This window comes from Vipera ursinii (assembly GCF_947247035.1).
Source record: "Vipera ursinii genome assembly, chromosome: Z".
NCBI lineage: Eukaryota > Metazoa > Chordata > Lepidosauria > Squamata > Viperidae > Vipera > Vipera ursinii.
In genome coordinates this window covers 28026789-28054003 of record NC_139517.1, presented here as the reverse complement: position 1 = coordinate 28054003, position 27215 = coordinate 28026789, and the positions used below count along the sequence as shown (strand labels likewise).

Below are 27215 nucleotides of genomic sequence, written 5' to 3'. Positions count from 1 at the left end.
TTCTTTGCCCCCTCCCACCGGTCTGTGATTCGTTCACTCTTTCCGGGGAGGAAGGGGATAAGTAAAAGAACTCTTAATTATCGAGAGGGAATGAAAGATAAATTGATGGCTCGTTCATGTGCGCATGCGTGCCTAAGCGGACCTGAAGGGAAGCGTTTCCTGTGGCTGTAAAACAAGCGAACTCTAGAAGCCGGATGTCTGCTTCGGGTACGGAGATGGGGGTGGGGAGTGCAAATGGGAGGGGGGAGAGAATTCAAAGTGGGAGAGGCATTTAATGAAGTGTTGAGGGAAAGGGGAAAGAAGATCCGAGTTCGTGGCACAAATAACCTTCCTGCTTCTCCTCCATAGTCTCATTTCAGCAAATCCAAAACAACCCCCTTCCTTTTTCGTGGCTTTGGTTTTAATAAAGCTTTAAAATGAGAGCAAACAAAGCTTAAGCTGTCGCGGAATTAATATTTGTTTTTCAGTTTCTTAATTTACGAAACTCAATGTAACAACATTGTACTCATTGTACAACTAAGTCTGGTTGATTTTTAAAGAGGTAGATCCATGAGCGTCGTGCTTACAACTAAAGGGCGTGGCAACTAGCTGGTGGCTATGGGAATAGCTCTTGATGAGGATAGTAAAGGTGAAGAGGCTTCCTATAAATATCTGTTAGCTGCCCTGGGAATTAAATGTTGGTCTAAATCAGCATTGTCCAATGCCCTCCGTGTGTTTTCAACGTACAGAGTGAAAAAAACTGGAACTGATCAATTTGTTGGGGTTCTCATAATCTTAGGCTCAGAAGGCTAGTTCTGCTGCGAGTTAGTAAAGCAACATTTAGAGGTAAAGCTTTGGGTAGCAGGAATTTTTACTTTGAGCTAATGAGGGATAATGATAGTCCATTTTTTCCTCTTCTTACATATGCTTTCATTCCATTTTCATTTATTAATCTACTTTTCTTTTTCTTTCACTAGTCTAATATAAATAATTTTTTTGTCTAGAGATACTTCACTTATGTTGTACAGCATTCAGTCCTCTTAATAGTGAATAAATACTCATTATTTCAACCAGCTTTTGTCATTAATATTTTGTTTTACTACTCTTCTATGTTCTCACATTATGGTAGCTGAAGGAGATGGTCGTACCAATGCTGGACATGCCTGCTCAACCTATCGGGATGGTTGCTGATGTTGTGTTTGTTATTGAAGGCACTGCCAATCTTGGACCTTACTTTGAGTCTTTGCGCAAGCATTATCTTCTTCCTGCAATTGAGTGAGTATTCAGAGTCTTAGGGTATCATTTGCTTCCCTTGATTTTGTCAGTGGAAGCTGCAGATAGAAAACAATGCTAGTAAAATGTGATTGACTTATTTTGTATATACAACTTGTATTCTGACTTTAGTAAGCCTAGTTTTATTCATGGTTTGTAGAAACTCTTCTGATGAAATATATGTGATGCATTTCTATGTTGGAGTATGTTAGAACAAAGTTGGTAGTAAAATAGAGGGCCCATTTTTTCCTAGTTGAAGAAAAGAACTTCAAGTGTATAGAAAGAATAACCTTCTAGATTGCAAATGGTGAAGTCTCAGGCAGCCTAGAAGAAGGTAAATTGAGAATAAAATGAACATCCCAGATTAAATTAACAAACCCAAACTGATAATAGATTCACAACATTTAAATTAGATAAAACAATATATGCAGTGTCAGAGTAATCACTACCATTAATCAAAGTGAGGGAATCTTCTTAGATAACAGATACGGAGCTTTCCAACTGTATGCCATGCAAACTGTATGCCATATGCTAAGCCTGTAGCCTAATCTAAACCAACTATCTTGTTACCAATGTTATAAAGTTTCTCCAATCAACTCCTGCTGTAAAAACCAGGAAGGCATAATATTACTTTATATGCCTCAGATAAGAGAATGGTCTTCAGGTAGCACTAAGAGTTTTTACAATTTTATTCTTAGCTCTACCAAACTGGCAGGCGATAACTGAACCAGAATACCATTCATGCAGTTTAATGATTTCAAAGTATCCTGAGCAAGATAAAAGCAAAAAAAAATCAACTTGGGTTTTGTCTATAAAGCCGTGCATGATATAGAGCCAGATTATTGAGGGATTGCCTGGCTCCCATAAAATCTGCTCAGGGTTGGTGCATTTGATCAAGTAGTGACCTCTCAGGACCCTATAAGGGTGCCTTCTATGTAGCAGTGCCTGCACTCTTAAAAAAACAGATCTGGATCTTCCCCCTGAAATCCAAATGGTCCCCACAGATATTTAGAAGAGGTCTGAAGATCTGGATCTTCATTCACTCAGACTTTTGATGAAGGAAAGTAAGACCATAATGCTTCATCATGCTTGATCCCTTTTATCTTTATTTTATTGTATTTGTTGTTATTGTGATATGCCCAGAGTCATTTGAGAGTTGAGCAGCATACAAGTTTAATAAATTACTATAGGTCAGTGATGGCAAATGTTTTGGGCTTGGCATGTCAAAAATTCAGAAAATGCCTACCTTGACACTGCTGGCATGTGAATCCCCCACCCACCCTATAACAAAACAGGCTTCTCGCTAATTGCACAAGAGGCCCTTGCCTGGAGTCTTAGAGTCTTAGAAAATCACATGAGAATGCTTACATGAATTTTTATTTTATTTATTTTTATTTTAATCCCATTTATATCCCGCCCTTCTCCGAAGACTCAGGGTGGCTTACAATCTAAGCACAAATCAAATGTGCTTAGCAATAGCCTTCATTCTATGTATATGCCTGCTTATTAGGGCTTTCGCCCCCCCCCCCAGCGGCATTATTACAAAGTCAGCTTATTGCCCCCAACAATCTGGGTCCTCATTTTACCTACCTCGGAAGGATGGAAGGCTGAGTCAACCTTGAGCCTGGTGGGATGCGAACCTGCAATAATTGCAGGCAGCTGGTGTTACTTAAGGAGGCATTAGCCCACTGCTCCACCAAGGCTCACATATTTCGCACATTTCAAATGCCAAAGAAGCTGCCCAAGAACAAAGCCCTCTTCTGTGATTTCCAGAGTGTCCAGAGGCCTAGCATGTCGCCAAAAATTGTGTGGTATGTCACCAGTGACATGCATATTATCAGTTTGTCATCACTGTTACAGGTACACAGAAATATGAAATCCCAGCTGCCAGTTCTTTAGCTGTTATTGGCCTTCATACATATCAAGTTCTTCTCAAGAATCTAGGATGTTGTAATGTATTGGCATATATGTGCGCAGATCCAAACAAGCCTTTTGTAATTGACAGATTGAAATTTTGTCAATATGTGTATTTATGTGTGCCACCTGAAATTTTTGGTCAGGTACGTATTATGCCAATAGCCACTGGGACAACCAGAGCCATTTTTATGCCATAATCTTTCAATTATGATTTTCCTTTTGTCAGTTCTTTTTCTTTTGTAGAAATTGACCATGTAATGTTTTCCCTTGCCAAACATTCTGTACGTTTTCGTTACATTACTTTGATATTCATATTTTGTTTCCTGCATATTCAGTAAATTCAATTTTAACTTGCATCAATGCCTGTTCTTGATGTTTCCACAGTTGAATTTTGTATTTAGCAGTTTTCTCACCCTCTGGCTATATTCTTTACTAAACTTATTTTTAAGTGGCCCATGCTTGATATTATCTAATTACAAAATGCCCAGAAATCTGAGGGCTCCTGATGATTTAGTCATTTGATATTTCAATTCTTTTACTGTTTTACCATGATTTTATTATTATCATCATTGGATTTCTGGTGCCATATTATTGAGGATAACTTGTTCTCTTCTTTTGTTTTCTAAGGGTTTCTTCTTTTCATTTTCAGGTACTTTAATGGTGGTCCTCCAGCTGAAACAGACTTTGGAGGAGATGTGAGTATGAAAATATTTTAGGGATTGTAAATTGGACAAATAGGGAGCTGGAAAATGCTGTCTGTTAAGCAGAGGATTGGGCTTGAAAAGCCTTTTCTAATTCTATGAGATAGGAATATGTATTCCTTGGAAAAATAAAGAGGGGAAACAAAGATATGAGAATAGCCGGTGCCATTTTGGCATTCAGTAGATCTGAGCAACTGTGAATTTATTTCCCAAAAAGTATATGAGAATTGAAACAGTAACTATAACTATGAGGGACACGGTGGCTCAGTGAGTTAGGACGCTGAGCTTGTCGATCAGAAGGTCGGCAGTTTGGCGGGTTGAATCCCGAGTGCCGCATAGCAGAGTGAGCGCCTGTTACTCGTCCCAGCTTCTGCCCACCTAGCAGTTCAAAAGCACGTAAAAATGCAAGTAGAAAAATGGGGACCACTACGGTGGGAAGGTAACAGCGTTCCATGCGCCTTTGGCATCTAGTCATGCTGGCCGCATGACCACGGAGACGTCCTCGGACAAGCGCTGGCTCTTTGGCTTTGAAACGGAGATGAGCACCGGCCCCTAGAGTCGGAAATGACTAGCACGCATGTGCGGGGGAACCTTTACCTTTACCTTTTTAACTATAACTATATAAACTTGCCAAAGGATTCTACATTTGCATCTCTGCACATTCTAATGCAATCTTTTGGAGATGAAAGCAGTGTAAATCATGTCGAGACACTCGTAAAGCAGATCATCACGTGACAAGCCCTGTTTTTATTATCATTTTTGCAGTGTTTGTTAAATGAATGACCTGGCCCAAAAGTGAATCCACAATTTTAAAGTAAATCCATTATTTTCTATGGGCCATTTTTGCAGAAAATCAGAAGGAAATGCCAGGTTTTCATAAAAATATTATAAAACCTGGTCATGTGATCACAGGATGCTGCAAAAAGAAAATGATTTATTATTTCCTGGTATGGGGGTGGTGCTGAAGAGAGAAAAAAAATATTCTTTTCCTGAATATGGGAAATTCATTGAGAGTTTTCTTTTTTTTAATGATGGAAATGAAGTTGCTTTGTCTCTTTTTGGGAAAGTTTCTTTTAAAAACTGCGTTGGATCTGCAAGTTTTCTGAGATGCTGGGATGGTTCAGATCTTGACCTAGACGTATTTGTTTGTAAGAATTCTCTGAGTATATATATATATATATTTAGTTATGTCTGTTAGACATAGAAAGGGAATTTTTCAATATATGTTACATCTTTGAATAAAATACTAATAGTTTATATCACTAAATACACAGTAAAGTCACTTTGAATACAGTAATGCTCCCTTGTATAAAGAAGGAATAAGAATGAATATTCAGATCATAATTCTTAGATCATCAGAATTACAACGTCCAGAATATATTGAACTGTATCCTTACAAATTTAAACCATATTCCCAAGGATTGTGATTTGCATGTTGATGCCAGTTAATTGCCAACCTAGACTGGAGCTTCTTTTTATGAGAAGATGGTATATTATATAAATGGAAGATGGTATATTCTCCTTGGTTATAGGAAGAACAGCCAAATGTGTAGTCTTGCCATACTTGGTAATGTCATTGTTGCTTTAAATTTCTGTTTCAATTCTAACAACCAACTTTCTCTGTTATGAAGACAAAGTATTGGTACCCAATCTGGGTAAAATGTGAGTCTTGCATATCGCCACTCTGTAACCAAGCTCTATTTTCCAACCTATTCTGCAGTATGGTGGTACCCAATACAGTCTGGTGGTGTTTAATACAGTAGACTGCGCTCCTGAATCATACGTACAGTGCCATGCACCAACGAGCAGCGCATATGAATTTGTTACATGGCTAGACAGCATTCAGTGAGTATAAGACCATGCGTTAATGCTGTTTCTTCTATAGAATACATTTATCTGAGTGCAAAGGTTTAAATTATTAAATGACGGTCTTGTTCAGATGAGAAAAATAATCTTGGTTTGCTAATAGAACAAATATTTAGTCAGTGCTGTGCCATAAGATTATTTTTTTTCTCCTTGTGACATGTTTTAGCCTATAATCTGTGATAAGTGGTATCTTTGGCTAGATAACTGAACAGAATGAATTTAGAAATTCATGTAAATGTCTCGGTCTAGGAAGAAATGAATTAAAAGTGAAGATTTATGGGTTTCCTGAAAAATATGTGAGTTATAAGTGATAAAACTTACCATTGTACTACCATATCTAATTGGTGCCTCCAGGATTTCTGAAATGTAAATCTCATAATTGCCAGCTCAACTACAGTAGTTCAACTACAGCTCATTTGGGAGACTCAGGTTGAAGGACTATGGGGTAGTTAGATGCTGGAATTCAAACATAATAAGTATTATATAAAGTTTCAAGTTTAAATTCAGACATCTTAGATTAAAAAAATTTAGTAGCTGGCCCAGGGTAAAAAATGGTGTCTTTAAGCCTTTGCAGCTCATCGATTTGAAATAAATTGAAGTAAGCTAGATGGCTCAAGAGAGCCGATTTGGTGTAGTGGCTAAGAAACAAGGCTAGAAATTGAGATACCATGAATTCTAGCTCTGCCTAACACACAAAGCCAACTAGCTTCCCTTGGACCAGTCGCGCTCTCAGGCCTAGGAAAGAGGCAGTGGCAAACCACCTCTGAAAAACGTCAAGAGAACTCCAGGGACTGATTCAAACGGACACACAGACACAAAATTGGATCAAATGTTGAATCAAATATAGCAGCTTTGTTTATGGCAGAATTTTGTCCCAGAGCATAAAAATAGTTTCGTTCAGATTATTGTAATTTGGTTTACATACACAAAAGAAGAATTAAACTTGTGGGCTCATGCCTGATCAAAGTCTGAAAAACAAATCAGGATCTAAAATCATAAATGGTTTCCTGATTTGGATATAACTATACTACTGGTTTTAGGTAGCCTTTTGGTTTGTTCCATCACACAGAGAACTGATCTAAATTGAATAAGGCTTTGGTCTTCAGCACAAAATGGTTTTCATATCCTTCATGTCTCTCCAGGTTTGTGGGGGGTGGTGGTGAGAGCTGCAGCCTCATCTCAGAAGGTCTTAGTACTGCCCTACAACTCTTTGATGACTTCAAGAAGATGAGAGAACAAATGTAAGTGATTGTAGGGGTGGGTAGAAAGTGTAAAAGTACATTCAGTGAATGTGCTTGAGAATGCCCATCTGTTTTTAATTTTAGCACCAATGGTCATGACTCAGGACTGAGATTAATTTTGTGGCTGTGCAATTTTTAATGCATCTGGAATTAAATGCATCTACCACAAATTAGATGAAATAATGATTTTTTTATTTTTATTTTTATGATATCTTTTAGGTATGTTAACTTCAGTAAATCATACAGTGTCTAGAAAGAAGAGGTTATGGCATAAGAATTGTGCTTCTGCCTGTGCTGTAATCTTCCTCATGCAAATTTGTTTTCTTTTAAAGTAATGCTACACGCTTCCCATTTTGCCAAAGGGCTCTTATAGTGTCAGGTGCTGATCCATGAAAGTAGGAGCCTTAATATGTGTAATATTCAATCTGTTTACAATTTTAAGGCAGTGAGGAAGTGAAAGTAGATTGACAGAGTTCTTGAAACAATTGTGATATAGGAAATCTATGAACCAGTGTATAATCACTTAAAAGAAAAATTAAATTAAAAATTAAAAAAAATAAATTAAATAATTTTAAAATTAAAATTATTCAGCTACCAGTTTGTTCAGAGACATAACAAAATGAACAAAATGAAATTCAATGGTGAAAAATTAAAGTTCTACATTTAGGCAAGAAAAACCAAATGCACAGGTACATTATAGGAGGCGGTACCTTGCTCAAAAGGTGAGAGGGAACTTGGAGAGGGAACTTGGAGTCCTAATGAACAATCAGTTAAATATGAGCCAGCAGTGTGATGCAGCTGCCAAAAAAGCCAACACACAGTGTTAGGGATAGAATCAAGATCACATGAAGTGTTAATATCACTTTATAATGCCTTGGTAAGGCCACACTTGGAATACTGCATCTAATTTTGGTCACCACGATGTAAAAAAGATGTTGAGACTATAGAAAGAGTACAGAGATGAGCAACAAAGATGATTAGGGGGCTGGAGGCTAAAACATATAAGGAATGGTTCTTGTAATTGTGTGTGTCTAATTTAATGAAGAGAAAGATGAGGGGTGACATGATAGCAGTGTTCCACAAAGAGGAGGGAGTCAAGCTATTCTCCAAAGCACCTGAAGGCAGGACAAGAAGCAATGGATGGAAATGAAAGAGAGAAGCAACCTAGAACTAAGAAGAAATTTCCTAACAGCTAGAACAATTCATCAATGGACAACCTGCCTCCAGAAAGAGACTGGACAACCATTTGTCTGAAATGGCATAGGGCTTCCTGCCTGAGCAGGGAGTTGGACTAGAAGACCTCTAAGGTCCCTTCCAACTCTATTGTTGTTGTTGTTGTTATTACATGAGGAAAGAAATATACATTTTCCACATCCCTATGTTTTTAAATGCCCCCTGGTAAACCTCCTGTGACCTATAAAGCAGGAAAATCCAAATAGTATGGAGTTTAAAACATGAAAACCACCCAGTAGGCAGATAAATTCCATTTCATTCACACTCACACTAAAGAAATAGTATGCTTGGTTTGTTAGATCCCTCACTTGTGTGAGGTATTTCTTCAGGCAAGATACTCCCATCCAGAAACATCGAAACAGGGCATATTTGTAACAGTGTTGCCCATGTTTCAAAAGCTTACAATGACACTGAAAAAGTTACTTTTAACTGGTCCTCGCACTTATGACTGTTATGATTCCTCCGCATCATGTGATCAAAATTGGCACCCAGCACGTAATTATGACAGTTGCAGCTTCCTGGTTATCTGATCCCCATTTGTAATCTTCTGAGCTGGTTTCTGATAAGCAAAGTTAACAGGAGAAGCTGGATTTATTTAATGATTGCGCGATTCACTTGATAATTACAATGATTAACAACCAAGCCAATGTCAGGCATAACTCATTTAACAACTGCCTTGCTTAGCAAAGAAAATTCGAGCCCCAATTGTGTTAGGTAAGTGAAAGACTACTTACAATAATGCACTGTGTGTTGAATGTGTAATTCCCCAGTTTTCATTCGTTGTCTTTTTTTTGTGCTCTCCAAACAGAGGCCCCACACATAAAGTCTGCATCCTTATTTGCAACTCACCTCCCTACCTGCTTCCAGCTGTGGAAAGTACCACATATTCAGGCTATACAACAGAAAATCTGGTTCAAAAGATTGGTGAGGTGGGTAGAAAATGTTCTGTAGCCATTTCTCATTTCACTTGGGTAAGATATACGAGGGCGATTCGGAAATAAACTTCCATTTGGTTATCAATGACAGACACTCGCAGATATAGAACTTTCATTATATACATTAGAAAACTAAAACATTATATTACTTTTTGACATAATCATCATTCAAATTGAGGCATTTGTCATAACGTCTTACAAGATTTGAAAATCCTTAATAGTAGCTGCTCAGCACCAAATCTGGGCTATGGAGTGTGTGTTTGTGTGTGTGTGATCAAAAACATCCCAATGGAATTGCTTCAAGAGTTCTTGGGCACGTTTAGCAGTGTGTCAGTGAGCATTATCATGAACCAACACTACACCGGAAGTCTGCATGCCCCAACACTTGTTATGGATGGCTCGTCTGAGTTTTTGTAATGTTTTATAGTAGATTTCTGAATTAATTAATTAATTCACTAGCAGTACTCCTTTGCTGGAAGAAATATCAACAACCTAAGATATGCAGATGATACCTCTCTAATGGCAGAAAGTGAAGAGGAACTGAAGAGTCTCTTGCTGCGAGTGAAGAAGGAGAGTGCAAAAGTTGGCTTGAAACTAAACATTAAGAAAACCAAGATCATGGCATCCGGCCCTCTCAATTCCTTGCAAATAGATGGGGAAGAAATGGAGGTAGTGACAGATTTTATTTTCCTGGGCTCCAAGATCACTGCAGATGACTGTAGCCAAGAAATTAAAAGACGCTTGCTCCTGGGGAGGAAAGCCATAGCAAATCTAGACAGCACACTAAAAAGCAGAGACATCACCCTGTCAACAAAAGTGCGTATAGTCAAGGCTATGGTCTTCCCAGTTGCAATGTATGGCAGTGAAAGTTGGACCATAAGAAAGGCTGAGCACCAAAGAATTGAGGCCTTTGAACGATGGTGCTGGAGAAGACTCCTGCGAGTCCCTTGGACTGCAAGGCGATCAAACCGGTCAGTCCTAGACTGGCTGCTCTTTAGAAGGCCAGATCCTGAAGCTAAAACTCAAATACTTTGGCCACCTAATGAGAAGGAAGGACTCACTGGAGAAGAGCCTAATGCTGGGAAAGATTGAGGGCAAGAGAAGAAGGGGATGACAGAGAATGAGGTGGCTGGATGGAGTTACTGAAGCAGTAGGCATGAGCTTAAATGGACTCCAGAAGATGGTAGAGGACAGGAAAGCCTGGAGGAACGTTGTCCATAGGGTCGCGATGGGTCGGACACGACTTCGCAACTAACAACAACTCCTTTGCCATTTTAACATTTGGCAGGATTTTCTGTGGCACCACTTCTGGTGTGATGTTGGTTCATGATAATGCTAGATATACTCAAGAAAATTTGAAACAGTTCCGTTGGGATGTTTTTGATCACACACACACACACACACACACCATTGCCCAAATTTGGCGCTGAGCGACTACTGCTAAGGAATTTCAAACCTTGTAAGATGTTATGACAAGTGCGATTATGTCGAAAAGCAATGTAATATTGTAGTTTTCTAATGTGTATAATGAAACTTCAGTATCTGCGAGTGTCTGTCATTGATAACCAAATGGAGGTTTATTTCCGAATTGCCCTCGTATTAAGGCTGCCGACCATTCCTCTATCTGAGTCTTCTCAAATATCTACATATTATGGCTTGGAGGAAAATGGAGATCTCAGCCAGATATGAGATGTACTTTTGTATGTTGAAGGAGCATTATGATGAAATGCAGTAGTTGGTGGCAAACAGTGGCCAAAGCCTAATGTAATGAGGGATATCAATCCTCTGATACCCCTTTTTCTCTTTCAAGCATCAGGGTGTGAGAAAACGACAAATATTCTTTTAGCAAATGTCTGAACTGATCTCTTATAGGGATTATCTACCTCTGGTGGCCTCAGTAATCTCCTTTTGTCTCTTAATAAGGAATCTAGTATTCCCAGAGAGGAAGATAAATGAATTGTTGCTAAAATAATATATCCTCAATTGAGAGCATACTTTTAGTAATGATACAAATCAACTTAATATGTACAGCTTCTAGGTTTTATTTTATTTCTCCTTTTGTTATGAAAACTTTTCATTTATAAATTGAATCACTTGCATTTTCTATTGTGAACGTTTCCTTAAACAAGAAATATTTTATGGTATTGACCGTATTTATACTTTTTCGTTAAAGCCAAGTCTAGTTCTTTTCTACAGACCCGTTAAATATTATCACATCAGATGACAATAAAATCTTCTATAACTAATACAGCCTCCAACATTGTTAGAAAGATGCTTAAAATTTACTTTGCAATTAAGAATGACAAATACCACGTGATAAAACATTTGAAATAACCTTGTAAAATTTTGTGAAATAGCTAAGACTGAGGAAGACTGAATGAAGAAAATGGGAAGGAATAGAGGCTAGATGTTTTTCCTCATTTTGTCTAAACTGGGCACCCACCAAGTTGGTGGGTTTCAAATTCCACAGTTGTCAGCCATGGGCTTGGTGGTTGGAAGTGAGAGACTGTGAGGACTAGGCACAGGAGGATAAGGAGTTCAGCAAGTGGCAGAAACAGCACAGTGCAGAATTGGGCCCATTGAAAAGAAACATTTCCCCTTAACTGGTTAGCTACAGTTATTGGAAACTTATTTCTTTCAAGATTACGTTTTTATCCTGACTAGATAGCTATCCAAAATTTATGCGATTCTTGCTACTTGAGTTTGCCAGCCATATGGCATTGGGGAATTTTGGAATTTGTTTCACAAATCTGGACACTTTCCAGGTTGGGGAAGTGGCAGATTTTTGTACTGTACTTGTAGCTTATCTTTCCACCAATGTTGCCTTCAAGATGGTGGTCTACAATCTGGGAATTAAGCAGAACACGAGTAGCTTAGCTTTAACAAATATGGTGCAACATGTCTTTACAAATTGTCTCCTGTTGTGAGTCATTTTGCAATATGCTAGAAGGCTACTGGTAGCTAGAAGTAATGCCCATACATTAGGAGCGAGAGCCTGTAGAAATCTCTCTTCTGTCTCCACTTCAAAACTAAATAGGGAAGAGATGTATGGATCTTCTCTCTCTTTATCTACTCTTGTTTTTCTTCTCCAGCGGGGAATTCACTTTTCTATTATCTCCCCACGGAAACTACCAGCTCTGCGTATTCTCTTTGAGAAATCTGTGACAGGGAACATGTTGGAGACTCAGTTGAAAGACTACAGCCAGGATCCCCGGCACATGATCCTTATCCGTGGCATGGTACTTCCAGGTAAGAGCTGGTCTTGGAAATGTGGACGGGGCTAGAATAGATCATACTGGATCGTTACAAGTTTAACCTAGAGAAGAATGAAAAGAGGAATATAAGGTTTTCAGTATACCACAGAGGGCAAGGAAGAGAGGACATTTTATTTTTTATTTTTTATTATTATTTTTTAATTCCATTTATATCCCGCCCTTCTCCGAAGACTCAGGGCGGCTTACAAGCTTAGCAGTAGCCTTCATTCTATGTATATGCCTGCTTATTAGGGCTTTCGGCCCCCGCCAAGCGGCATTATTACAAAGTCAGCTTATTGCCCCCAACAATCTGGGTCCTCATTTTACCTACCTCGGGAGGATGGAAGGCTGAGTCAACCTTGAGCCTGGTGGGATGCGAACCTGCACTAATTGCAGGCAGCTGGTGTTACTTAAGGAGGCATTAGCCCACTGCTCCACCAAGGCTCTTTTATATTGGTCCTTGGACTTGCCTGACTCTTTTCTTATTATAACTTGAAATTAATTACAAAATATTTGATTATTATGCTCATTAGGTTCCTGTTGTAATGATCTGATTGGATTTCTATGGAGATTCTCAGCCATCCAGGCCCTGGTTATCCCAAAGGTGATTTCCCCCCCCCCCCCAAAAGGCAACTGGACTTTGTTTTTCCTCAAAGATGTTTCACTTCTCGTCCAAGAAGCTTTGGGACATCTGATTAGATTAGCACTCGTATTTAGATCAGGTTTATTAAAATTTAATGGGACTTACAAATCACAGCTAATATAATTCCAATTGATTTAATTGTACCTTCTTGATCTTCTTTCTTGTCCTTGAAGCTGGTGGGGGGAAAGATACGGGGAGTGCTTTTTGTCGTCATCCATGATGCTTTTTTCCAGAGCAAGCATTTCACTTTTGTGACCTGTCATCCTGGTAACCCAAATTAGTTTTCCAAAGGGATCGTGTCTTCAGAGTCAAGAACAGGAATTGTTTAGGGTTTTTTTTGTTTTTGTTTTTTTGTGGGGTGGCAGGAGGGTGAGAGGGTTTTTGCAGTCATGAAGTAACTTAAGGAGAAAAAAATCATGACATTTGTTTTAGATTTTAGTGTCCCAGGAATCTCTGGTTTTCCTTTTATCAGAAGTCCAGATAACCAGCTTTTATGGCACCCTGTTTCACTGTGCAAAATGCCAAGCAAGAAATCCTAGAAAATGGAGGAATAGCTATTTGTAGAAGTTGGGTTTCAGTGAACTTTTATTTCTGATTTGTCTTTACTAGGATAAGCAGAAGCAGATTTAAACAGGAGACTGATCAGGCTATGTAAATATATTTGAACTTACACAAGCCATCAAATCCAGATATCATAGTAAAAGTATACATAGCCCTCCAAGGAGGAGAAGTAGGAACTGTAGTATTTATTCACCTCTAATGCTTTCATTTAGTTCGTTCGCACACCTATTTTTCCAATTTAAAAAATTGGTATATACAGCTTTTTAGAAATAATTTATTAATTTGTAAGAGCATTACAAGTAATACTGACCAAGGTTGGTCTCAGTTTCAGCTAATTGGGTGCATCTTATATCCTGCTCATTTTCTTCATTTTAAATTATTTTTAAGTTTAGTATGCTAGTATGTTTCAATTGGCTACAATTATTGCATTGGGATGGGTAACCTGTTGTTGCCAAGAGGCAGCCATAGCAATTTTGGTGGGAGTTGGAGGACGTATTGCAAGTACAGCTAGGACTTGCTTATTTTATTTTACTTTATTTGTACAAATATTGATATAGCAAACTCATTTGAGTGAGTGATTTTATCACAACAGTGAGAGCCAAAAATATGAAAATAGTTCCCAAGTTCCAATGTATCAGCAAACCTGCTAAAAACAATGGCCTATGATCAAATTATTTTTTAAAAAGATAGACTGTAACTTATTTATTTCTATGCTTGTTTGTTTGTCATAGTTAAGAACCTCACAGAGGATTTCTGGCAGTGTACAATAAAATATTAAAAGCATAAAAATATATAAAATTTCAAAGAGGCAAGGAATGTTAAGAATTTATTAAAAGGAGGGGGGCTTTTATGGCACCAGCCAGCCTCTTGGCTGCGCACTTATCTGTGCGCCCCAAGCAAAGGTGCAGAGCCACTTTTTTTACATCTTTATAAGGCAGCTCACCTCACCCTCAGGGAGGACAGTGTTCCACAGGGCAAGGACAACTGCAGAGAAGCCTCTTCTCCTGGATCCCACCAGTTGGAGTTCTTTGGCTGCAACATACCTTCCCTGCCTGACTGGGTGAGGCAGACTGATGTAATGGGATGAAGACAGTTCCAAAACGCCAAATGTTTAACGGAATGAAATAACAGAAGAGGCATGGCTGCAGGTCCCGTCAGCCCAATTATTCCGGCTGGTGGGGTCCAGGAGGAGGGCGTTCTCTGCTGTTGCTCCTACCCTCTAGATTCATCTTGCCCCCCCTTCCCAATGTGAGGTCAGCCCCAACCCTCCTATCTTTTTGTAAGGGCCTAAAGATGTGGCTATGCCAGTCAGCCTGGGGGGCTCAGTTGGGGGATCAGCACAGTGGAGGTGGTTGATTGGGTAATAACGAATCCCATCTTCCCCTCACACAGTCCTTGCCCTTCCCATGTGACTTTGGTTTTAATGTTTGATTCTAACTTTTTATGTTTTAGCTTAGTGTAACTGTAAGCCATCCAGAGTTACCCTATGGTAAGATGGGGGGGGAATAAATTAAACAAACAAATAAATAAATAAAAACAGCATAATAGAGTTGGAAGGGACCTTGGAGATCTTCTAGTTCAACCCCCTGCTCAAGATTAAATAGTAGGTTTCCTGGCAGGGTAGGCTTCCTGAACCACAGGTGATGATGGAATGTTCCATAATGTTGGGGTCACGATGGAAATAAGGTTTGTGGATCTTCACCCCTTTCCCATGTTTGTATTTGTATATGTATGTGAACAAGGTGTAATTGGCAGGAGGGACTCTGCCTCTCGTGATGATGAATAATATCTCTTGCAAATCCTGTATATTACTTATTGTGTAAACTTAACGTCAGCCTCTCTTCTCTACATGCAGTAGGAGGAGCAGGAGCAACCAATAACAACCTGCAGCCCAAACAACCTGTATCCCAGCCTCCCCCAGTTCCTCCCCCACTTCCTCCAGCACAGCCACAGGTTCTGCCCCAAGTTTCTCAGCCGTATCAGGTACATCCTTTGCCCTCAAGTAACAAGTGGGTTGGGACCTTTCCTTTCCAAAATCTTCTGATTACTTCTCTCTGGTTTAGGTTACACAACCCACTACTCTCACTGCAGCCCAGGCAGCTGCTCAGTCTGCTGTGGAAGCCGCCAAGAACCAAAAGACCGGCCTAGGCACCCGCTGTGAGTCCCTGTGTGTCATCTCGGAATTGGGTCTGAAAGCAGTGCTTCAAAGTTTAGGCTTGGAGGTGGGGAGGATATTAGAACAGAGGACAAAAAAAACAAAATAATACCAGAAGTGGTGAGGATTATGGTGGGTTACACATCCACGTTGTTGTTTTCTTTCTTCTGAACAGTCCCTTCCTTGAATACCATGCAACCAGCTTTCAGCCAAGCTCCTACGCAGACCCTTCCAACAGGCTCAGTTCCAGCTCTGACTCAAAAGCTTCCTGCCTCGTCTCAGTCTAGTCTGGTCTCCACAGTAACTACAGGCTCTGGCCTGCTGGTTCAGCCACCTGTGCAAGCTCCCCCACAATCTGGTGCCTCAGCCATGGTACATATGAGCCCTGATAGTTTTGGCAGTGGGAGGCTGACGTTCACTCAAATCTTGCTTTCTTCATCTGGATGTGACCGGCTTGCCAACTGACTTTTGTGCATCTCCTCTTCTTCTTCCTCAGTCTAGCGGTGTGCCTCCCAACAGTATGAATGTGACTCAGCCAGCACAGGCACAAATCGGAGCACCCCAGCAATCTATCCCAAACAAAGTGATGGCATGGACTGGGGTGCTGGAATGGCAGGAGGTGAGAGATGAATTGTGGAAGAGAAAGAAGAAAGATTCACAAGAGCTCTTTATCCTGATGCATTTTGACCATGTATCCCATCCTCTTTTCCCAGAAGCCGAAACCAACTTCTGTGGATTCCAATACCAAGCTCACACGTTCCCTGCCTTGCCAAGTGTATGTCAATCAGGGAGAGAACTTGTGAGTGCCTCTGGATCATTTAACAGGAAAAAAAGATATGTTGTTGATGATTTGAGAACAGGGAGGTGGAATCAAAATTGGTGTCCTGGTACTAGTAGAAACAAGCTGAATTTCGGAGGATTTATGGTGGAGGAAGACAGAAAAATATATCAGCGGTGCAATGAGTAGGAAGCAGTCAAATCTAATACATCACCATTTTGTCTATTTGGATGGTGGTAGTTTTCTTCCAGCCACAGGCTACCCTTCTAATTTAAATGGTCTTCTGTGAATACAGAGTCTGAATGGAAGTAACAAAGGGAGTGGAACTTAACTTTCAAAAGTTGGGAGTTACTGGAGCAAGTTCCCCTATCTCTCTCTCCTTTTTGTAAAAAAAACAACTACTAGAATCCTTAAATTAACCTTTCTGGTGATTATAACTGTGGATCTTCCTCCCCTGAAGACCCGGCTGATTATGTCTCAGATTAAAGCATGGGGGGGAAGCCTTTCCCACCAGGAATCTTTAGGCCAGTGTTTTAAACCAGGTTTAAGTCCCGTGCTGGGGGAATTTTGGGAACTGAAGTCCACTCATCTTAAAGTTGCTACAGTTAAGCTAAAGACTTAAAAACTATATGAGGAATACATACTGTACATGCTACCTGCTATTGTATTTCTTACTTTAGTTTTTAATTGCTTCCAAATGTGTGCCAATTATTATTTTCAATTGTGTATAGTTTTGAGTGTTTTAATAGGCAGTGATTAAAGTAGATGAAACAAGTTAGATATACAACAAAATGTTGCAGTATTCAGCGTCAGCAGTGTTTCAGTCAATCATGTCCTTCTCCATGGTACTCTTTCCAATTTCCTCATTTACCTAAGTCGCTTTTCACAATCATCATTCCTAAACTCTCTGAGCTATCTTCCTCTATAGGGAACAAAGATTTTTTTTAATTCATCTACAGACTAAGATGTGCTTTATCTGATACTATTTTGGAAATACTATTCCTGGCCCTGCTTATATTCTCCCAAGGCAGTCCCTTGTAATCCTTAGAAAAATTTTAAAAAACTATCTTCCATAAATATTTGTTGATAAACTAACCAATAAAAGTGAAGCATGGAAGTGCTGTTAAGAGCGGTATGTTACCATAATATATAGAGTACACTAACATTTGGAGAATTGTGTTCTCATTTATGTGTGTAAGATAATAATGATTTTAAGCGGAGGTGAGATGAGAAATGCACAGCTGATTCTTCTCTCCTTGCTCTGTTGTAGGAAGGCTGAGCAGTGGCCCCAAAAGCTCATTATGCAGTTAATTCCCCAACAGCTCTTGGTAAGTGAAATGTATGTGATTTCTGAAGGCAAAGTGTGAACTAATATTTCACAAGGATGGGCAACATTTTGAGGAATGAATGGCACCCTGATACTACCAAAATCTTACCATCACTTTGTTTGGGATAGATTGCTGGGGTGCACTGGTTAGAACTTGGATCTGTACAGACTCATCTATAGGGATCACTGTGGAGACAAGGTCTAAAATGGTGTTTCCCAACCTTAGCAACTTTAAAATATGCAGACTTCAACTCCCAGAATTCCCCAGTCAGCTATGCTAACTAGAGAATTCTGGGAGTTGACGTCTGTGCATCTCAAGGTTGAGAAACACTGGTTTAAATTCACCCTCTTCCCATGTCTCTTAATCTGCCCTGCAAGGTTTGCTGGATGAAATTAAAATCTACCCTCATCCCACCAGTCTTTATTCTAGAGCCTTTTCCTGACCAGAGGGGTACTTGGGTAAAGAGGCCAGTCCTTAAGATTTATGGAAATTAAGGAGTTCCAGTACTGAGGCTGTGTCTGGAAAATCTGATTTATGGCCTTTATTGGGCTTGCTATTCTTGTTGCTATAGTGATCTTAGTTGTAACTATGGATATGGGAACAGCCTCGCCATGCTGAATAATTTTTAGAAGGATTAAACAGTAAAAGATGGTCTGCTTCTGCTGTACTGAAGAATATCAGGAAGTTATAGTGTTATTCATAATTTACATGGAATTTCTATGAGTATGACAGATTCACACCGCAGGTGGGCAAGCTTTTCTTCTGGAAAAGCTTTTCTTATGTACTAATGTGTGAAGAAAAAAAAGATATATTGTTAAGTTGATGGAATTGTCTGAAACTTCTTCCCTGACTATTTCGAAATCTCTTGTATTATGTATAACTTGTTATTTTTAAATCTATAAAATTAGTATTATAGAATAGTTTTTATCCTTCACCTTTGCTTTTAGCATTACTGGATTTCCCAGAAATTTGTCTTAATTGAAATTATTGACAAATTGGCATAGCTTGGAGTATACAAAGATTTGGTTCCACCTGAATTAATCCATTCCTTCTTCACAGACAACTCTGGGTCACCTGTTCCGAAATTCTCGCATGGTGCAGTTCCATTTCACCAATAAGGACTTGGAATCCCTCAAGGGACTCTATCGCATCATGGGCAATGGATTTGTAAGACTCTACAATTGCTAGGATGTGGGCATGGTCAAAGAGATTCAACTATGTTGAAGAAGTAGAAGCTTCTAGTTGAGGGTTGGTCATGATGGACAAGTTAAGGCAGTCTGTTTTCTTTGGAAAGCTGCCTGATGAGTAAACTGATACAATAGTCAAAAGTATCAAGATACGTCGTATAAAATGTATATACTGGTACTCCAGTATATAAAATTTCTAATGCAGTATTACTGACTCTTTTTATGGTAGCCATAAAAAGTGATTTTAGTGGAAAATGTCTTAGTTTGTTGGTGGAGTTACTTACCTGGGATGTTATAAATCTCAAATTGAATTCACTTGCCTAGGATGGTATAAATCCTGGAATTGTAGCTGGTAAATCATGATCTTATTAATGTATCAGTGCGGCCTCATATTCTCTCAAGATCCTGATTTTGGAGATGCATTAGAAACTCAATTTCATAAATTACATTAGGTATACCTATTTGTTCTTCAGTTTTTCCTAATGCATTTGATTTGGGCCACTGTAGTTTTCTTTATTTCTTCTTGACTTTTATATTTCTTTTCTGATACTAAATGATTCTGTGGTCCCTGAGAGAAGAGCAGTACAGCATACAAATACAAATAATAAGGTGGCAAAAGATTTCACCTTAGAAAGACATTTCTCTGAACCCCCCACCCCTTTAGCAGATGTACTTTTCTTGTCAAATGAGCAGGCTGGCTGTGTCCACTTCCCGCACACAACACCTTGTGAGGTGCGAGTGCTGATGCTGCTCTACTCCTCCAAGAAGAAAATCTTCATGGGACTCATTCCTTATGACCAGAGTGGTTTTGTCAACGGGATCCGCCAAGTCATCACTAACCATAAACAAGTTCAGCAGCAAAAGGTCAGTAGTTGATCCACTTGGTCTTATTTCCCACACACACACACACACAGCTATATGTTCAAACTTTTCAGCAGACTGAATCTGTTGAATTCTAGAGCTACCTCTCCAAAATTATAGGCTTCCCTGTACTTCTAGTTAGCATGTTTTGTGTTTAATTAGTAAACTGGTAGATAAGACCTATTGATATCCAACCATTTTGTATAAAACTCCTGCCTTGGAATTGCATGTTATGATGAAAAAACAGGATGGAAATTTTATAACTGAAAAATTACCTCAGATTGTATTGTAAGTAGTTCCAAGTCTCATTTAATACATTTCTTACAGTATTTTTTGCTTGGTAATAAACTGGAGCCATGCCATTTCTAGGCATATTGCACCTTTAGCTTTAATTCCTGAACCAACATTTTCACACGTGTACAAAATGTCTTTGTGCTTCTGCATGGGTGTACATTCAAAATATTTTGCATTCCATAAACATTTAACACTGGCATCGTGTAATACTAAGTAGTGTCTATAGGACTATAGTTAATTCTGGAAGGCTGTAGTTTATTTCTTCTTCATCTCTTTATAGCAGATGGGGAATTCTCAACCTATGGGGTCCACACCCAACACACAGCCCTTCCTGGCAAAGCAGCCTGGCACTTTGCCAGTAACTCCAGGAGTCCAACAGCAGGTAAGACATTAGGCAGAGCAAATTTTGCCCTAACTGTTTTGGGCAGCATGTCTGGACTTAGAAATGCATTGCCTGTCTCCTTGCCTCACTGGTCACTCCTTGTTGGATTTGCCTCTCCTTTTATCTTTTTACAGATGGGTGGGCAACAGGTGAGCCCCGGCATGCCTCAGGTGGGGATCATGGAAGAACGGCAGCAGGGTTTGGTGAGTCCCTTATGGAGGTAGGAACTGCTGTATTTTTTTGAAGTGGATTCATCCCATCCTGGAATCATTATTGTCATGCAACTCCACTTATTTGACCCTATAGCATGGTGCTTTGAACTTGAAAAGAGGATGGAGGCTAAGCAACTTTATTTCTGGGTTAATTCAACAGTCTCATTTCATAACTGAGTGGTACACAAGCTAAGACCTCGGGACATTGCACATAGCCTGCCATACCACCCTGTTTGTGGGCTATTGCTATTCTTAGGGGTTGGAGAATTCTAGTTGTCATTCATAGCTCTATCCACCAGCTAACAAAAATTCTGGACACGCTTCGTCAAACATTCCTAAATTGGAAGAAACACACCACCTACTCAGTAACATATTCCCTGGGATCAAATTCACACGTGAAGTGGAAACACAACAGATTCCCATTCTTTGACATCAACATAAGGAGACTAGTCAACAGAGAACTGGAAACCCACATCTACCGCAAATCCATGCACATGGACCAGATCCTCCGCTTCGCAAGTAACCACCCCACTGCACACAAAAGAAGCTGTGTCCAGACTCTCTTCAGAAGGGCCAGAACCCACTGCAGCACCACAACACCAAGAAAAGTGGAAGAAAAACATCTGCTTGAGGTCTTTCTCTGTAACAGCTATCTGAAAAACTTCATATTCTGACATACAGCACCCAAACCACAACACACAACACAGCCAACCACTGTGCAAAAACTAACCATACCATACATAAAAGGGTATCAAAAATGACAGCCAGAATTCTCCAACCACTAGGAATAGCAGTAGCCCACAACCACACTCTGCCAGGAATTATCCAGAATCAAAGACAAGTAACAGAAGAATGAAAGAAACAATGTGAGACAAACTTCACATTAATTAAAAGCCAGGATCCGCAAACACCAGCTGGCAGTCAAATGCCACAATCCCAAATCCTTAATCTCTACCCACACTGATACCAAAGAGCACCAATTCGATTGGAGCAACACAAAAATCATCGGCCATGCTACTGCCCACCACGCTTGTGAGTTTATCGAAGCCTGGCACTCCACGAGCAATTCCATCAAAAGACACATTGACTACAACCAGCCTGCAAACCCCTCAGAATCCAGATCTGCCACACAGCCAACCAGAGACAGCACTGGCCCTCAACCAATCCACGCAAGACCCCCTCCCACCAGCAGTTCCACCTCCCAATGACCCTGACCTGATGTAACCTTCCCATCACAGGACCCATTACAAGACTCACTGATGATTCACACCTGACCCATCACAAAATCCATTACAGACCCTCACTTGACACACCCACACCTGAAGCCCTTATAAACAGAAGAAGACTGACACTGACATCCCCTAAACCCGTGGGCACGCGCACCGTCGCCCCAGTCCTAGGCCTTCGGCTGGTTTTATAAAACCTTTTCACTTTAGGCCTCCACCGCCGTGTGCAAAAAAAAAAAGGTTCAATCAATCAATTTCAACTTCTTGCGAGAAAAAAAAATCCCACAAAGTTGGAATTGATTGATTGAACTTTTTAGTCCCACCCAGTCTGCTGTTACCACTGCAGCCACGCCCACCCAGTGGGCCACACACACACAATGAGCCACCCCCGCCCAGCACCCAGCAATACATAAGTGGGTTTGGGGTTGCAGTTTGGGCACTTGGTCTCTAAAAGATTTGTCATCACTGCCCTAAACTCTGCTGAAGATGTTACCTAGTCTGGTAATGAAACATTCAGAAACCAACCCACAAACCCGGAGAATGAACCTTCACCCTCATAACAATTGCTGTTTACATTTTTGCAAGCGACAAAGTATTCCGTCTCTTTTTCATAGTTGCAGCTCCGAGTGCAGCAGCCTCAGCCAACTGCCCCACCTACCAACCAACCTCCACAAGCACAGGGTCCCCCCCAGGCTGGGCCACAGGCCACCCAAGGAGGGACCATGCTTAGGCCCCAAAACCCAGGAGCCAACCCTCAGCTCCGAAGCCTTCTTCTGAGTCAACAACCGGTGAGTACTGTCAATCCCTCTCCACAAGGTCTCCCTAATACTTTTCCACTTTTTAAAATTGGAAGATGTTTGCTGAAATGTTAGAGCAGTCCAGCACCGCAGCTCCTTTGCTTCTAAGAGCAAAGACAAGTGGCTGCATTGCTTGGCTTAGCTTTGCTGCTTTCCTCTGGCACTTGTAATAGCTAGAAAAGAATTATAGGCTTCCTCCTCTCTTCCATATACAGCCGCAAGCTGGAGTTCCTCAATCCCAGCAGCCCCTTCACCATCTACAACAAGGGTCTTCAGGAATGTTACCACACCAGCCCATGGGGCAGACCCTTGGGCATCAGCCTCCTGGACAGCAACAGCTCCAGCTTCCTGGACAGCCTCTCATGCACCAAGCTCCAGGACAGCAATGGCCAGCCCAGATGGCACCACGGCCACAATTGCAAGGTATGGTAAGCTTCTCCCACCCCAGAAACAGCTGCATCTAAGAGTTGGGGTGGGATTCTTGCTTTTGGAGAAAGGAGCTATTTCTTTCATCAAGGCACATTAATTCACAGAGGTGGAAGAGATGGGTTTGAGAGGAAATATTATTACCTAATTGAGCGGGTTTATTATCTGTAGAACGTGGGCAACAGATGTGAAATACAGTAATTATAGTGAGGCAAGAGCTCTGGTGATGCTATTTCCCAATGTTCTGGCTATCTTAAAAGAGGGATTCATTGACTAATGGAAACAATATCTTAGCTATTCCTGGAGATGGAAGAGAAATGAAGGCACAAATCTTTGATTAGGGTTCCCTTCTGGGTCAAGCATTTGTTCAAAATGCCCCAGTGGATATAAAATTAAGCAGAGCACTACAGCTAATCCTGTAACGAGTTCTCCACTGTTGTTCTAAAGCTTCTTGGTGTTGTCCCTTCTCTCCCAGGTCAAATGCTAATGAATGCTGGTCCCCGGGGCCCTGTTTCTCAACCAGGCCTGCAGCAGGTTCCTGCTCCCAGCATCATGGAGGATGATATCCTCCGGGACCTCATCTGAGGACAGAGGAGGATACTCCTTCAGTGTTACCCAGTGCTGAAATCATCTCTGTAAACTGGGAAGATGCTTCCTTTCCGGGGAATATTCTTTCTTGTTTGTAATTTTTTTTGGGTTCCTCTCTGTTAAGAAATATTATACACTTTCATTCAAGTTGGTCTTTCCTTAAATTAATTCTGTTTCTCACTCCATCTACTGCAGTTTTAGGAATATCTCCCAGTTCTGCTGTGCTTTATTGTACACTAAAAGTTCAGTCCAGCCTTCCAAGTTCCCCAGTGGGTTTTCACTTTGGTATGAAGAGATAATTGAATGAAAGGAAAGGGAAAGTAAAAGTGATCCTATTGTGAAGTACGTTCTGAAGTTCTGGCCCATGATCCCAGATATTTCAAAGAGCGTATATTTAATGATCTAAAATCTTTGAAAGGAGAAGGAGCTATTTTAATAGGTGGACAAAGGGGCAAAAATGTGTTGGCCTTCATGCCCCATTCTCCTCAACAATTGGGAGTTCAAAAGCTTGGAACCCTAATTCAAATATCTCATCGCTTCCTTCCTTATATTTCCCACAGCAACCTTTCTGGTTTACCACTGTCCAAATCGTAGCATCTGTATACATTGTAATCAAATTAGGTTTCCAAATGCATAACTGCTTGACTTTGCTTTCTAAAATGCAGGCTTTCTTAGAGCAGAAATATAAATCAGACCAGGATGCTACAATTAATTTAGAGTTTACACTGTTCTCAGAAGCAGAGATGGGATAAGGTTATAGTCAGGGTGGGTTCCTATAATGTATGGTCTTGTTAGAAGACTGAGAAGGAGATAGAGTGAGCACGAAAGGACTTGAATGCCAGAGTTCCATTCAATAAAGCATCTCTACAAGTATATGCACTGTTATTGGCCTAGCATGGCATTTATTAGTCACCCTTCTTTATTAGGCAAGACGATTTTGGTTGCTACAGGAGTCAGGCCCAGTGCCCTGAACAGTACAGTCACTGGAGTCCATGTTGCAGAGGTCACAATGACAGCTGAGAGCTACAGGATAGGTGAAGGATGGATCAACATTTGGGGGACAGCCTTGCAGAAGTGTAGTCTCATATTGTACTTCTTTGTAAATGCAGACCTTTTGGCTGAAGGAGGAGAAGAGAGGCTTCCACACCATTTCCTGTAAAAGAGAGAGTGGCTAGACATGACGGGCTTTCTTTCCTACTCTTTCACAGGGCAGCAACCAAAAATGGCACAGGTGCCACCCTTCTGCCTAGTGTTGACCTAATTTCTCTTACCTGCCCATTTGAGTGTGTATGGCTTGCCACTACTCCAGATATGCTGCTACTAGCAACTTCCAGAGATCCCTTCTCAATGCTATCAAAGCTGAGGAATTGGTTGGGACATTGACTGCTTTTGTAATGAGTAGTAGGAAGATAAAATGGCAAACTGGGCAGCAAAGTGGTCAGCTAAAGGCAAATAATGAAGAAATAATACTCTCCAAGTGATATCTTCTATCTGGGAAACTAAGGATGCACAAAGCCTCTGATAGGAAGAGGTTGCCTGTTCTTCCAAGATGGAAAGCAAATCCTGCTAGGCTGTAATATGTAACAGGAAATGTATAATTCAGAGGCCATGTGTAGTTTTTTCCCCAGTAGTACGGTAGCCAAGCAGGTGAAGAGTAGTGACTCCTTGAGTCAAATAATTGGTCCTATTTTATGAAGGTTACAATGTCCTTTCAGCCTTAATGCTAAGGCTCCAAATGGCTCCTCCCAATCCCCTTTCTGGGCTAATGCTTAGATAGCAAGATTCATCAGCCCCATCAATTGCAGACAATTCTCAGAATCCCCAACAAGACATTTTGTCAAATTAACCACAAACGGTTCCAATGAGCATAATCTAGATCTACAAGATCATTGCATTGTCTTGAATCTTAAAAGGGTGCTGGGATAGCTTTCTCATCTAGGTGCCTTCCAGGCACATTAGCCCACATCATGGCCATCTGTGCTAGCTTGGGACAAGGAATGTTGTCCTAACACTCCTCCCTCGTCTACCCACCCTGGTCTTACAGTAACCACTACAGATGGAAGTGGTGATGGCCATGCAGACAGGGCAGTCGTCCTTCTCAGCTGCAATGGTAGCATTGACAGGGCGGCAGGGTTGGTTACTGCCGGCCAAACCACTTTGGTGAATGGCGCAGTGAGTGGCAGCCAGGAACAAGTATGTTGCTAGCAACGGATTCTTTGCCTGGATGTAAAAGAGGGAAGAAATGAGAAAGATTTCATAGCTTTGGCATCAGTTTCAAAACATAAGCCTATAGCATAAGCTCTAAGGGATGTTGTGCAAATGGGACTGAAATTGTTGGGCAGCCTGCACGTTTAATAAATTATTATTATAGCTTCAGTAGGTAGTCTTCTGTCTGCTGGATCTGGTTTATTATTGTTTATAAGAGTCATGGTCATAAGAGACAAACATAAATAAAAGGCAATACCTCTGAGCACATTCTAAGCCCAAAAGTTTGTTGTCAGCAAAAATATTGAACTGCACAGATTACAAGCTTTTCACACAAAAGTTCATTCATAGTGACTCCTAAATTTAGCATCTAATTTAAATATGCAAATATTGTTACTGATTTCTCTTGTGACTACTCATAGTGAATATTTCCAGGTTCCAGATCATTGCCCAAACCTCTGTCAACACATCCTGATCTTTTTGACCACAAAGTCACTGTATGCCTAAAAAAACACCTGGATGTTAAGCTGATTTTTTTAAATACTACAAAAAATTTTTAATGAATGAACAAAGGTGCCAGGATTGTATTTCTATACTTACACTAAGAGAAGGGGGGAAGGGGGCAAAGGGTATCTGCATCCAACTATTTATGGAAGGATTGGGTGCCCTTCCTGAACTTGTCCTTCCATTATCTATTATTTGATTTTTCAGTACCACATAATTGAATTAATATACATGAATCTAAATATTTAACATAAAATATAGTTTTTCTGGGTATATAAGATACCGAAATCTTTGAAAAAGATCTATTTTGTCAATTGTCTCAAGCAGGTATTTCCTCAAAAGAGTTCATATAACCGATCCATGCTTGCTCAGTAGTGCCTAGTGAAGCAAAAGCACCACAGAATATTTGTTTTGGCCGAATGCATGTAGAGAAACCTTTCCCCACTGTTTTGTGTTCAGCACAACTTCCAGAATTCCTAGCCTGCATGGCTAATTTAGATGTATCCAGCTCATCCAGAGGGCAGACAGTTGGAGAAAGTAAATATAGATTTGTTGGATGTGAGAGCTGGAAAGAATTGTTCAACTTTGCTCTGTTAGTGAAGGCTTTGTATTTATAGTATCCCTAACAATGGGCTGCCTAGACTCTGTTCAAAGCGAGCCCACCAATTCT

General features: G+C 40.4%; 2 protein-coding genes across 6 annotated transcripts; one reads left to right on the top strand and one right to left on the bottom strand.

Moving 5' to 3' along the window:
- Window positions 1-151: 151 nt before the first annotated feature.
- Window positions 152-23983, top strand: MED25 (mediator complex subunit 25). 5 transcript variants are annotated; one of them, XM_083376913.1, is made up of 20 exons: window positions 152-207; window positions 1109-1254; window positions 3818-3863; window positions 5590-5714; window positions 6878-6976; window positions 9018-9138; window positions 12237-12393; window positions 15458-15585; window positions 15666-15759; window positions 15933-16129; window positions 16254-16376; window positions 16474-16556; window positions 17806-17863; window positions 18923-19030; window positions 19744-19914; window positions 20486-20587; window positions 20722-20790; window positions 22640-22813; window positions 23038-23245; window positions 23724-23983. In XM_083376913.1, exons 2-20 carry the CDS (start codon window positions 1118-1120, stop codon window positions 23831-23833), a joined length of 2310 nt encoding a protein of 769 aa, XP_083233039.1. In that variant the 5' UTR covers window positions 152-207; window positions 1109-1117; the 3' UTR covers window positions 23834-23983. The 5 variants fall into 5 exon arrangements, with proteins under 5 accessions (XP_083233039.1, XP_083233040.1, XP_083233038.1 ...); XM_083376914.1 differs by having other exon boundaries at window positions 16471-16532; XM_083376912.1 differs by having other exon boundaries at window positions 16471-16556; window positions 20489-20587.
- A 232-nt stretch (window positions 23984-24215) lies between these two features.
- On the bottom strand, window positions 24216-26760 carry LOC310650127 (lutropin subunit beta-like; the record flags this gene model as incomplete). Its single annotated transcript, XM_083378963.1, has 3 exons — window positions 24216-24989; window positions 25868-26096; window positions 26756-26760. 3 exons carry the CDS (start codon window positions 26758-26760, stop codon window positions 24759-24761), a joined length of 465 nt encoding a protein of 154 aa, XP_083235089.1. The 3' UTR covers window positions 24216-24758.
- Between the last annotated feature and the right edge of the window lie 455 nt (window positions 26761-27215).